Source organism: Xyrauchen texanus, chromosome 18, assembly GCF_025860055.1.
Source record: "Xyrauchen texanus isolate HMW12.3.18 chromosome 18, RBS_HiC_50CHRs, whole genome shotgun sequence".
In the NCBI taxonomy this organism is placed as follows: Eukaryota; Metazoa; Chordata; class Actinopteri; order Cypriniformes; family Catostomidae; genus Xyrauchen; species Xyrauchen texanus.
The window spans coordinates 36,766,847-36,780,235 of record NC_068293.1 but is presented as its reverse complement, the minus strand read 5'-3'; the positions used below and the strand labels follow the sequence as shown (position 1 = coordinate 36,780,235).

At 38.4% G+C, this 13,389-nt stretch overlaps 1 protein-coding gene across 1 annotated transcript in view; it reads right to left on the bottom strand.

Moving 5' to 3' along the window:
* LOC127658839 (striated muscle preferentially expressed protein kinase-like) overlaps positions 1-13,389 on the bottom strand; it is a 102,109-nt gene that overhangs the window by 39,419 nt on the left and 49,301 nt on the right. Inside the window, exons 3-10 of the mRNA XM_052148370.1 lie at positions 11,931-12,229; positions 9,018-9,028; positions 6,839-8,400; positions 6,499-6,642; positions 5,873-6,055; positions 1,208-1,383; positions 645-733; positions 233-408 (exon numbers count right to left, since the gene is read on the bottom strand). Coding sequence (XP_052004330.1) covers positions 233-408; positions 645-733; positions 1,208-1,383; positions 5,873-6,055; positions 6,499-6,642; positions 6,839-8,400; positions 9,018-9,028; positions 11,931-12,229 — 2,640 coding nt within the window. The remainder of the gene's footprint in view (positions 1-232; positions 409-644; positions 734-1,207; positions 1,384-5,872; positions 6,056-6,498; positions 6,643-6,838; positions 8,401-9,017; positions 9,029-11,930; positions 12,230-13,389) is intronic.

The following is a 13,389-nucleotide window of genomic DNA, read 5'->3' as shown; positions in this document are numbered from 1 at the left end:
GCTCAGTATGGTAAGTCATGCCCCAAACTCACACCATTGGTTGAGACAATATTGCTATGTTAGGCTGGTTGGGATCCTCAACCAAACAGAGCAATGTTTTGATATCATCACAGAGCCAGAGTGTTTTCTCAGGAAAATCAAGCTATGAATGGCTTACTTACAGTATATATTACTTATATATATATATATTCCCCATGAACACAAACCCTGCACAACTAACTGAATCCCTTACCTTTCACCTCCAGTTTGCCCTCACACTGTTTCGTTCCATACTCGTTGATTATCTTGCAGGTGTAAACACCAGTGTCTGACTTCTGTGCAAATTTTATTATCATCTCAAATTTGCCCTCTTCTGTCTCTTGGATGATATGTCGTGCACCGGTTTTAATGGTCACTCTGTCTCTCAGCCTGATATACAGGGAAATAAGTAATGACATTTAAATGATAAAAATAAGAAGAATTAAATACCACAGTAAATACCACACACATCTATTAATGAATGAATAAATATTGTATTAATCTATACTATGAATAGTCTAATCTACAGTAAAAACGAATTAAGATTATTCAAAAAAGGTCATATGAGAACATGAGAAATCAATAAAGGTATTTAGATTGGATGATTTAAAGATTCTGAAATGTACCAATAAAGCATGGGTTTAGGCTGTCCAATCGCTCGAACAGACATGGTCACCTCTTGACCCTCTATAACTGTTTGGTCCCCAAGAACAGCCTGTTAAATTGGTAAACACACAGAGACCTGTTTGTTTGTTTGTTTGTTTTGAACAGATTATGGAAACTAAAAATATCAAATACCAATGTGCTGACAATTATCTATTTTGATCTCGTATTTAATGTGTCATATCATACATTTTTTATTATTTATTTTTTCCCCTTGAGGTCCTCTTATGTTGTTAGTAAAGCTTTTTCTTTAGCCCAAAAACATATAATTTAGATTAGAATTTGATGCCCATTTTCCACCCTTATTCTAACTTAATAAAATAATTAAATAAACAAAAATTTGCTTTCTATGTAAATGCACTCTTGACATGCAAAATTAGATACAGCACTCTCTTTTTTCACTTCAGAGGGAGTTTTGAGTTCTGAGTTCTAAAATAACAGTATATTAAGTATAATTAACTCTCTTATCTCAATTTCATTCCTTATGATATGACCCCTTTAGCAACTCTGTCCCATTCTCAGACACCTGAAAGGCTGGAGGCTCCTTGAATCGTGTGTCCACGATCTTCCTCGGTTCAGGGCCCCTGTAAGAGGAAAAATCCATTCCTTCCTCGAGAGGACTGAGGTACTCCTCGTCAGATGTGATTGGACTGCTGACGTCCATGGGCACACCGAGACTCCTGCGCTGGTCCTGATTGGGCTCTGAGAGAAACAACAATGGGATTGGAATGCATTTTAAAAGCAATACGTCCAAATTTGTAAATTTACATCTACGCACTTGGGCAAACTTGTAGAAAATATAGTATACATCACTTTTATGCTTTTATGGCAGACGCTTTTATAAAGGTATACATTTGATCAGTTTGGGTGGGAATGGAAACTATGACCTTGGCAATGCCAGCAACTTGCTCCACCATCTAGGCTACAGGAGCATATCACCAAATATAATCACCATTCGTCTCAGCATATTTATTTATTTACTTTTCACTTCTACTCATTTTAGAAACAGTAGAGAAATGGATTAAAGAGGTGAGGGGTGAGAGATATGGCGTGAATACAAACTGGCATCCCAGACAAGAATGAGCACTGTAATCCCAAATCAAATCTCAGAAAAGTCCAATGACATTGTGAACACCAGCATTAGGAACAGATTGCCTTCAAAAAGCATCACCAAAATGGGGTATGAAGAGGATATACTCAGAAGAGAACCTAACTGTATAGTACATTTGTTTTAAAATATTTTCTGTGCAATTTAGAGTTTGTGATTTTACAAATTTCATGACTTATAAAACAGAAATGCCAAATTGGACCCAAATTGGCTTCTGCGCAACAATAAATTATTTGCTTGGACCACACAGCACTGTAACTGTTATGACCCTCTGAAAGTACTAAAATAATTGGTCCCACTTTACATTAGGTGTCTTTAACCAACATTAAAACACATAAAATACAATATTTTTATTGTGTAACTACAGTACATGTTGATCTGCAAAATTCTAACAAGATTCACATTTGACGCTACTGAGGTTAAGGTAGGGTAGGTTTAGTAGTAGGGGTAGGGGCACGGGTAGGGTTAAGGCCTGAGTATACTTCGGTTGTCAGCATTGCTAATGGCTCCACGCACAGTATGTGTGGCGGACATTTCGTCACCAGCCAGTCCGTGTGGCCTGAACACTCAACACCCTGATTTTCTCAGCCGTGGTCATCATCTGTGTGTATCATTGACGCATGCACCAACCATTGACTCTACTAAATACAATCACAAAGCAGTCATAGTATGCATGCATCGAACGTGTCCGTCTTCCCTTAGGGTCAATGGAGTACACTCAGGAAAGCAACACAGTCGACCAGGCATGATCTGATCCAGAACACAGTCAACCAAAGTATACCTGGGACTTTAGGATTCACTTTTAGCAGATTTAAATTTGACAGTCTTTCTCTTCTGGAAATACAGACTAAAAATACTGATGACTCTTCTTAGGGACATGTACAACTTTTTGTCCAATCACCTGCTCTCTAGAATGAGAACATCCCTTCCCCTAATACCACCTGTCAGAGACAAGCAATAGCAAGTAAAAAATTATGGTTTAATGGCTGTGACTAAAGCTAAAACTGCATTTCCTGCCCCAACTTCCTGATTCAATAGGAAATATGTAAACACATGAAAGAAAACTGCGCTCTTAAGCCTATTTGATTGGATCTTTGAGATGCATTCATGGACCTATTCTCCCCAAAATGGCTGATGTTGATTTAGAATGAACATACAAATATAAGTCAGAGAACTTACTCTCATTCTTTAAAAAGGTACATGTGTAAACTCTTGAAACCATTTGTCGTGAGAGGCCTAAAGCCACAGCGTGCAACGTATGTACCAAGAGAAAAAAATAGACAGTGTCTCTTCTTACAACTACTTACAGCATCTAAATTCCCCTGAACTCAGTGTGACTCTAATTTCAAAGCTATGACATTTACATGAACACCAAGAGCTCAAAGAAAGTGATTCAAACTAGAGAAAACAGCACACTACTTAACAAACAGGTAATCTATGTGTAGGTTGACATTTTAAAACAAAAGGAAAATGAAGGCTTGTCAAATTATGTATTATAGTATCATCATTTGGAAATTCCAACATGCAAATTCTTGAACGTACATTTTAACACAAACCTACCTGGCCATGAACCTTTAGCCAGAGCTTGGCCATGTACTAAGCCGACACCAAGGGCTCCAATGCATGTCCAATCCTGACTTTTGTGTAAATACTTTATGTCAGCACCTTAATAAATGACCCCAGATTTTAAACGGTAATCTGGTGTGGAGAATCTCTCTCTCTCTCTCTATCTCTGCGCCTCTCACTTTCGATAAGACACAACCTCTCACATACACATCTGCACAAACATGCAGATATCCTCCCTTTTTTCCATTCAAGTCAAAGGAACAGCCATAAAATACTTCATAGCAACCATCCTATTTATATGCATCTTACACACTCTCTCTCTCTCTCTCTCTCTCTCTCTCTCTCTCTCTCTCTCTTTCTCTTCTGCTTTACTGTAGCTCAGTGAGCCTACTATGGTATAGTGAACTGTAAAGTAAATGATTTCAAGTGCATGTATTTCATCTGTCAATAAAAGGATTCCTGGCATTCTCAGAAACAACATGTGCTGCAGTGTTTTATGGAAAATATGGATCTACTTGGCAAAAACATTCAACGGCAAGCTTTAAAAACATACTGTCAGTGAGATAATAGAAGGACCCACTATTTATGAGATTATTGAGAGATTGTTTCTTGGAGGAAGGAGAGCTAAAAATACACCCGGTATTCACCGCCCTAATAAGGCAAAGCCTTCTCTTTCTAACCATAACCAGAAACCAATGTGAACATAGGACAATATTAGAACATGAACTTTGGTATCTCTGCAAACCTCATTTGATTCTCAATTTTTGTAATGGAGCATATACTGCATAATGGGTGTAATAGGTAAAGAAAAAGATAACATTGTCTGAATAATAATCAATACAAAATTTGCTAGAAAAATTCAACACCACAAGACCCATGTCATGTACTATTGCAAATTAAATAATGCAAAATTAAATCAAATTAAAAAATTCTAAACAGGTTTTCAATAGTGAATATTTATGTTGAATAATTTGTCTGCCCATCTCAATTTTTTCACTACTGCTGATTCAATTAATTAACAGCCCAATACCTGAAATGTATCTTTTTCTCTTATTACACATACATACACAGTACACACACACACACGACGCACACACACGCACGCACACACACGCACGCACACACACACACAATACAACAAAAAGAAACATCCATATTGCAATTAAAGGAATGTTCTGGGTTCAATAACGGTTAAACTCAATTTACAGCATTTGTAAGATAATGTTGATTACCACTAAAAAGGCACTTACAATGGAAGTGAATGGGGCCAGTGCATAGACATTAAAATACATGCCTTTTTAAAAGTATAGCCACAAGATGTAATACATGTGAAGATGATTTTAGTGTCATAAAATTGCTTACTAACCATATCGGTGAAACGTTATATCCAAAATTACTACTTCACAGCAATAATGACATAACGCAGGTAAACCCTGTAATCTGGCAAATGCTGTAATGCTAGAAACCACTAATTTTATCACAGTACAATCTTATTAACACTTATAATGTTTATGTCTTGTGGCTATACTTTTGAAAAAAAAAAAATGTGTATACTTCGAGAGTTTTTGGACTGGTCTTATTCACTTCTATTGTAAGTGCCTTACTGAGCTCAGATATTCTTCTACAAATCTCCATTTGAGTTCAGCAGAAGAAAGTCATACATGTCTGAGATGGCATGAGGTTGAGTAGATGATGAGAGAATTTTCATTTTTAGGTGAACTATCCTTTAAACAATTCATGATGTTGAATTTAACCTCTGGGTTGCTATGGTAACTATCAAGGAGAAACCGTGGTTGGAGAACTGGAGATCTCCAGGAGCGAAGGAGAGAAAAAGACAAGCACAGAAAAAAAAACAGAGAGGGAATGTCAAACCAAACAAGAGGTGATAGTGAGGCAAAATCGAAAGTGTTTTGGGTAATGTAATGACTAATTTGCCCTTATGGTGATAAAAACATCAATACAAAGATAGCTAACATCTTCCCTGCAGGGCCACACGTTGACGACTCACTCCCTCATCCTTTGATCCCACTGAGATATCTGAAGGCTTTAAATTCACTCCTCTAAAATCACATACGTTACCCTTCAAACTCCCACCCCTCAACTGAGGCTGGAAATGCACAATATGCTCACCCTTGCTGCTCAGAAATATTTACCCAAAACATTTATATTTTCAACTTCTGGCTAACGAAAATACGAGAGATTTGCTTTATTCTAATAGCTCTCTTCTGGTAGGACAATAGATTATCACTCTAAAAGGATGTTCACACTGACAGCGATATGCAACAAAATGCTGCCTGAAGTTATTTAAGGAATAAATCACCAAAAGAAAAAACCTGACTTTCTTCTGTGAAATACAAAAGGATATGTTAGGCAGAATGATAGTGTCAGGCACCATTCAATTCAATTTCATTGCATTTTTTTTTTCTCCATACAGTGAAAGTGAATGGTAACTGGTGAATTAAATCACTGTCAATGTGAATGTCCTTTACAAAAGGACACACAATTAGATTCACTCACCTGATTTGATGAATAGGGTGGCACTGCTGGAGGCTTTGCCCACTTCATTGTTAGCGGTAACTGAGTATGTCCCTGCATCACTTGGCTTTGTCCATTTGATGAGCAAAGAGTGCCGCTCTCCCTCTACTTTGACCACATGAGTTGGGCTGTTCTTGATCTCAGTGTTGTCTCTCTTCCATGAAACTATATATATATATATATATATAAAAACACATTGCTTTGTTGTTTTGTTCCCCCAGAAACAAAATTTCAATTATTGATGTCTAAACATATGAGCAAAAGTCCCATAAAGGGACTAAATTACTTAAATTCAAAACTTATTAAATTACCCTAAATTACTTCTTAACTTGCAATGAATATTTGCAACAGGATATGGTCAATAAATATATTAACAAGCGAGAGTTCCCGAAACTTGAACTTTGGAATGCAGTGAAAGGCATTGTTGCACAATGTCGGATAACAAGCTTAGCCTTTACAGATTGCATTTTTTGAGTAAATGATTTAGAATCAAAAGTGGCAATACAATTACTGCATCCTGCAATGTTAATAGATTGCAGTTTTAAGTCAGGTACACAAGATGTTAAAGGTTCTGTGTAAAGTTCTAATGTCAACAATAAAGAACATACCTTCCGGGAGAGGGGTGCCACTGATGATGCATTTTAAAAGCACCTCTGTTCCAGTGGAAGCCACAGTGTCCTGCAGTGGAAACTCAAACACAGGGGCCTCTAGCGGATCCTCTCCTGCAGACACATATGAGTCATCTGATGATTCTGTAACAAGAGATATGTCAGATATTATTTGTCCTATTGAAAGATGAGTGTCAGTAGAATAGGGTATCATCAAATGTAATCCTATTTGAATGTGAGGTACAGAACAAAACAAAACACATTTGCCTCCACATTTCTCAACTTCTGTCTTAATAAATCAAAGGCCAAGAATTTGCTTGATATTCTTTGCTTCTCTTACCAAATTCCGGGGACATGGGCCGTTGTCGTCGCCCCCTTCCTCTGCTTCTCTGGGATTTTTCCTCTTTTCCAGTGCCACTTTTCACAGACTTATCACTCTTAACTGTGGGTGTGTCCCTCGCCATTGGCTCCTCTTCAACAATTATTTTTGGTATGGTAAGCTTAAGCGCTGGTGGCAGAGCAGTCACATCCAGCTCCATCTTCTCCTCAGACAAGGAAGACCAAGACAATCTCGGAAGTTTTAGGGGAGCTTGGACTAGGCTTTCTTGAATAGCTACAGTTTCTCCCTGCACCAGAGGACTTTCAGGCCGTCTTTCCAGTTTTCTCAGCGTGACTTCTATTGGTGTTTTCCTATGTATGAACTCATCTTCTGCTTGTGGAACTTCCTGAACACGAACAACCCTCTTTACCAGTGGACTTGCAGGTCTTGGCTCCACCTTGCGTAATGTCATCTCAAAGATATTTCTGGATGGAGATTCAGCTCTTCCTCGAGAGCGCTCTTCAGCCTTGGCAGTAAAATCTACAGTTGGAGACCTTCGAGGACTCTCTCGGCTTGGGCTTGAGCTTGGGCCACGAACAAGCCTTGGAGATCTCTGTCCAGGTAAATCAGAGAGTGACATGGCTTCTGGAGGAGACATGCTAACCATCTTGGTGGTTGGGACAGAGTGATCACTTTCAACTTTTTCCAATGGTTTCAGCTGGTCTTTTCGCTTGCGAGATGGTGATTTTGGCAGAGAATGTTCTTTGACTTGCTCCTTCTCTCTCCTTTCTTGCTCTAGCTGAGCACGCTCTCGATCTTGTAGTTTTTGAAGAACCTGAGGTGGAATGGGTTCTAGCTTCCTTTCAGGCTGCCTACTCCTGTAATAAGTTGAGAGCTGCTCTGTTGAGAAGGACTTCTTCATATGTGGTCTACCCACAAGCTTTTTGATTCTCTGGAGCTCCTCTGTGAACTTGTTTTCAATGTCCTGTACCTTCTGAGAGTAGCGGGGTCTGTCCTCCAGGGAAGCAGCCCGCTGTCTGAACACAGACCTTCTCTGGGCTGCGTCTGCCTTTAGAGCCTCACTGAGGTCTTCTTTGGAGCTCTCCCTCGAGATTCCCAAACGGCTCCCTCCCTCATCAGAGTCAACAGACGAGGCTCTATTAAATCCAGCCCAAGAACGTCCAGATATGGATCCCTCTGGGTTATCTATACTTCTTCTGCGCTCTTCAAAGACTCGTACCTTCTCAAAGATCTTGGAGCTAGCTCTTGTCAATTTTGGTGAGGGTCGAGGTGTAAGTTCCTTACGGGAATATTCACTGACTGGGGTCTGGGGTCGAGAGTCTTGAGCACTACTCTGAGACATGCCTGAGGATTTGGGTAGCTTACTCTTCTCCTCAAACTCTCCTGGTACTGTGTCTTGATATTCAGTTGGCACGACAACTTTCTTGCGTGGGGCTAGGGGTGTTGCAGGGGCCGAACCAGAGCGGCCGAGCAAAGGAGAGGCAGTAGAACGGCCTATTTTGGGGGAAGGGGGAGGTAGGACTTGAGGGGGGGGGTTCCTCAAAACTTCTTCAGATGGGCTCCTAAAAGAAGGTGTTTGAGGGAAATTTTATGTTAGAGTATGGGGCTATGCAAGGGGAGGAGCCCAACAGTCTGGATAAGGACTTTGGCAAAAGGGGCCAGAGTGGCTATATTTTCTCTGATGTGGGACCTTAAATGGGACCTTGTACTTGTGTGTGTGTGAGTTCATTTGAGTCGACTTCTAAGATGTCTTTATTTAAGTGAAGTAATTACATTTTTTATTTAAACATTTAGCAGCTGATGGAGAAATGAGTGCTGTGAAACAACACATTTTTAAATTTAAAGAGAGGTAAATTAAAATTAGGACAAAATGAGCTTCTGTTAATAAGACCTTTTAATTTGTTACAGTTGATAAATACAAAAATATAAATAATGTGAGGGGATGTTCAAAACATAAATACAATGTTTTTGATTAAGCTTGGGGTGACAGTGAAGACCAAATTTAAATGTAAAATTACACCATGTCTCACAGGCTAGGAAATAATTTTCTTGCTAAAAACAATTTGTAACTTATCTTGTTGTTTATCTCAACACAACTAAATATGCAGTCTAGTCGAACCAATTCAATTGCGCCTACTAGCCTATATCTCTACAAAATCACTAGGCTAGACCACCACACATCACTGATATCTACAGGAATAAGTCACATATATTAAGAGTCAATTGCCACTGCTGCGAAGTGAGGGTTTTACAACAAGCATTAGTTCAGGCACATTACTTTTTGAATCATCAAATATACTGTTTAATGGGGACTTTTAAAAAATGGCTGTACACTGTAAAATGTCATAAGAGTTGTAAAACATAAACATATCTCTTGTTTACACAGAAGAGAACCCAGCAGAGCTAATACAGCTAGAAGTACTCTCAATCCAACCAAAGGAGCTTCCTCCCCAACAGGCAATTTGACAAACTTAATCTTGTATTAAACATCCAGTGCACTGCAATGTGCAAACGTGCCTCAAAATCATGCAAGAAAACATGGTAAAACATTTGGTTCAACAGAGGAATGATCCTTAGAAATGTGTGATGGTAGTAATGACAAAATCAACAAACATCAGTTCTAGATGGCTCACTACTTATGGAAGATAAATCATTTCCAAAATAATCTACACATAAATACATTCTAATGTAATTTTTGGCTTAAGTTGAGGAAATAATACTCAACACATTATAGTGATAATTACACTTTATTTAAAATTATACCAAAGTTTGACTTTGGAAAAAAAAGAGACATTATATTAAAATATCATAACAGTTTTAATTTTTTCAGATTTTCTTAGACTTTCTTTGAGAGTTCTTATCCTTATCAGTCAAGGCAGTATGTGCATACATGCAAAGATTCATGCTGTGCAGTTCACCAAAACAACATGCACAAAAAACCAGGGGGAAACCAAAGGGGTCGATGATACCCAACACAAAAATGTGATGCAAGCATATTTCAATGCAAACTTCTGTTCAGCTTCAATTTTGCATCAATTGCTGTGTGGGTAGAAAACTAAAAGAATTTGCATATGGACAATGGGGGTCAAAGGAAAGTATAAACTAAATGAAAAAACAGATAAATCTAGATGAGCAATGAAAGGGGCAATAATGGTGCATGAGAGAGTTGCCGAACTAAATTCAGGTTAAATTTATCTTAACCTTCCATATTTTGAATGAACCTGCATTTTGTAATGAATGTGTCTAATACTAGATTGTGGACTGCAATTCATAGCTCTTTGACTGAAAGGGTAAACATAAGTTTCAAACTACATTTTTGAACTGACATATTACATTTATTTTTATGATGCCAGAAGGTAAGCATACAGTGGATATATTTTGGTGACACTAAAAAATAATGTGTTTACAATGAGCGATGTATAACCTAATGCTTACACAGCAAGTACCAGTTAGGAGTTAAACGCTTTGTCTCAGATATAACAGTGAAATCTACAGCAGCACTTCCTGAGACAATCTACTGTATTATTAGACCCCTTTAACAGCTCATGAAAAACATTGACCTGCGCAAAAGGTCATTGTGCTCTCAGCATCTTAGTTTGTACATGATGCAACACAGATCTGACAGATTGTAAACTGGCAGTTTTAAAGACCAGGTCATACCTGAGTCACGCCAGCAATGTCTCCATAGATAGAGCCATGACTTTCTTTAAGGTTATCTGAACAGGAATAGCCTGTTATTAGCAATAGATCTCTTTTCTACCATTTATGTAAGCAAATAAGTAGTAAATCGAAAGCTGAACCAAAGAATGGGGATGGAAAACAGAAACTAATGGATCATAGTGGGTAAACAAAGTGGGGTGAAATTTATAACTGTAGGGTCAGAATAGAGCAATGAAACTTAAATTTGAAGGAGAGTTTATGTGACTTTTGAAGAGTTGGGAACTAGGTTCTGAGAGTGTTACAGTCAACCTTGGCTCAAACATGGATGAAAAAGTGTGCTACAGAGGGTTGAATAAGACAGAAGATACAATCAGTCACCTTCATTTCTTTGCCTAAAATAAAACACATTCATGCTTATCACGCCAACCAATTTAGCTTAGACTGAATTTGTTTTTTTGTTTGTTTTTTTTTACCATTTTACACATTTTAGAATAACAGTACAGTCATCTAAACTATGAAATAACACAAATGGAAGTATGGGAATTAGGTAGCAACCGAAAAAATATGAAACCAATCAAAACTATTTTATATTTTAGCTTCTTCAAAGTAGTTAAACTTTGTCTAGATTACACTTTGGCTCACTCTGGGCTTTCTCTCAATCAACTTCTTGAGGTGCCACCTAAGATACTTTTAACATGCTCGCATGTATGTTGGGCACTTGTTGGCTATTATTCCTTCACTATCTTGTCCAACTAACTAATTTTAAAAAGATTTAAAAAGTTTATGAAAGATATTCATGCGTAGGCTATTTATTTGTGTCCAGAAAGCTAAATGCAAGCATTTATACTCCTTTAGATCAAAATATTTCACATATTTTGACATATACATGGCTAGATGAAAACAATATGAGCATCAACTGAAGGTGTTTTAATGTCATTTCTATACTTGTCTCCCAAAAAAAATGAACAAATATGTAAATGTCCATTAAATTATAAGACCTCCTTGTCTCAATTTGCTGTGCTTCGACTAGCAAATGAGTCATGTATAACTCTAAGGCTTTTGGCAGCCCTTACACAACTCTCACACTTTATGGTTGAGCTGAACCTCATCCAAATGCAGAGAGCCCACTCACTGTATCTTCTGTCATTCCTGTGGTGATGTAAGCTACCTAATGGGGCCCCCACAACACACGGCTGAGATTCTGAGAGAGAGGATGAAATACAGCCTGTGTCTAGCTCTTAACCCCCTCCTTAGCACTTACAAGGGGTACCATGTTAGAGTGAGGGTCTTGTGACGTTGGGACAGGGGCTGTGGATTTTTTGGATTATCTATTGATGAGGGATCGTTTTATATCTGTGTTTTGGTCTGCTTATCGTGGGCTGTGGCTAACTGCGGTTGGTTTTAGCTTGGGAAAGTTTACTTAAAGGGGTACAGAAAAAGTCCTTCCTCTATAAAGACTGAACGTGCTACCATAGTAATCGCTAGCTAAAGACACACTTTCCTCGGACCCCCAAACTGGTCGAGATAAATTGGCGCGTGATGCTCGAATCAGTGGCTCGACCCCTAGGTGCCTGATCTGGGTGCCCGTTGGCTCCCGGCTGTTGGCTTGCCTGGCTGTCTGCTGCCCTGGGGCTCTTGATCCCAGGGTTAGTGCTTCTTTCTCCAATACTGTGGTTTCACTGGTAGCCCAGTGATCGCTTGCATCTGGGGTGACATCCATCATTCTTTCACCTGTGGGACAGCAAAATGGTAACAAATAACAGAAGAAATTAAATTTCAGGTAGGATACAAAACTTCCCAGTGTTCACCAGTCAAACTCATCTACATGATCCCAGACATGATGGAGTGGTGGTAGCGTAATGGACTAAAGCTCTGAACTGGTAAGTAGAAGGTTGTCGGTTTGATCCCCACTGCCACCACCATTGTGACCTTGAGCAAGGCACTTAACTCCAGGTTGCTCCAAGGGATTGGCACTGTAAGTCGCTTTGGATAAAAGCTACTGCAAAATGCATAAATTAAAATGTAAATCCTTTTAACTGTGTACAAAGTAATTGAGCAATGCTTAAATGTATATTAAATAGGTCATATCAGTAGGAAATAAGGAATTTTTCTTGATCTTGTACTATGATTAAACAGTATCGTACAGAACTCAAACTTAAAACGTCCTCCCAAGTCTAAGCTGCAAAAATGATTCTTCTAAAATCCTTGTCAGAAACACTAAACTTTAACATATGACCGCTCACAATTACATGTTAAATATGCCCATGAAGTGCAATGGTGCCCATCCACTTTTCAGCCGTACTGGTTCGGGAATATTGCATCACTCCTATTATAATCAATGAAGCCTTTCAATGAAGCTGTCTGCATGACCTGTGGAAAAGGTAAGTATTTCTTTTTTTTAATTATAAAAAATACTTTTCTTGTGTCTTTCTTCTGCACCAGATTCTACCCTATTCCAGCCACTCTGAGAACTGATGTTGTTGAATTTTGTGTGATAAATTGCTTTTTATGTTCCTCATTTGTAAGTCGTTTTGGATAAAATCTTCTGACTAATGACTACATTTAATTGTAAATGACTTGCGTAGCTTCATTCACTATAATGGGAGTGCAGTCTACCTCTCAAACTTACGATTAGTTGGCATTAATTTTGTTCAACTACCAGTGATAAGATGTGTGCTACAGTTTTTAATACTGCATGTACCCAGCCATCTCGCTTCACTGCAGCTGTTCATGTGTCCATTTGTGCTTGCTTTTTCGAAGATTTAAACATTTTAATTTCCGTTAGTTTCAGGCATTCAGGGAGCATCCAGCCACAGCACAACATGGACCCAATTTTAATAATGACATTTTATGTAACATTATTTACATTCATCATGTTAAATGAATTAAGC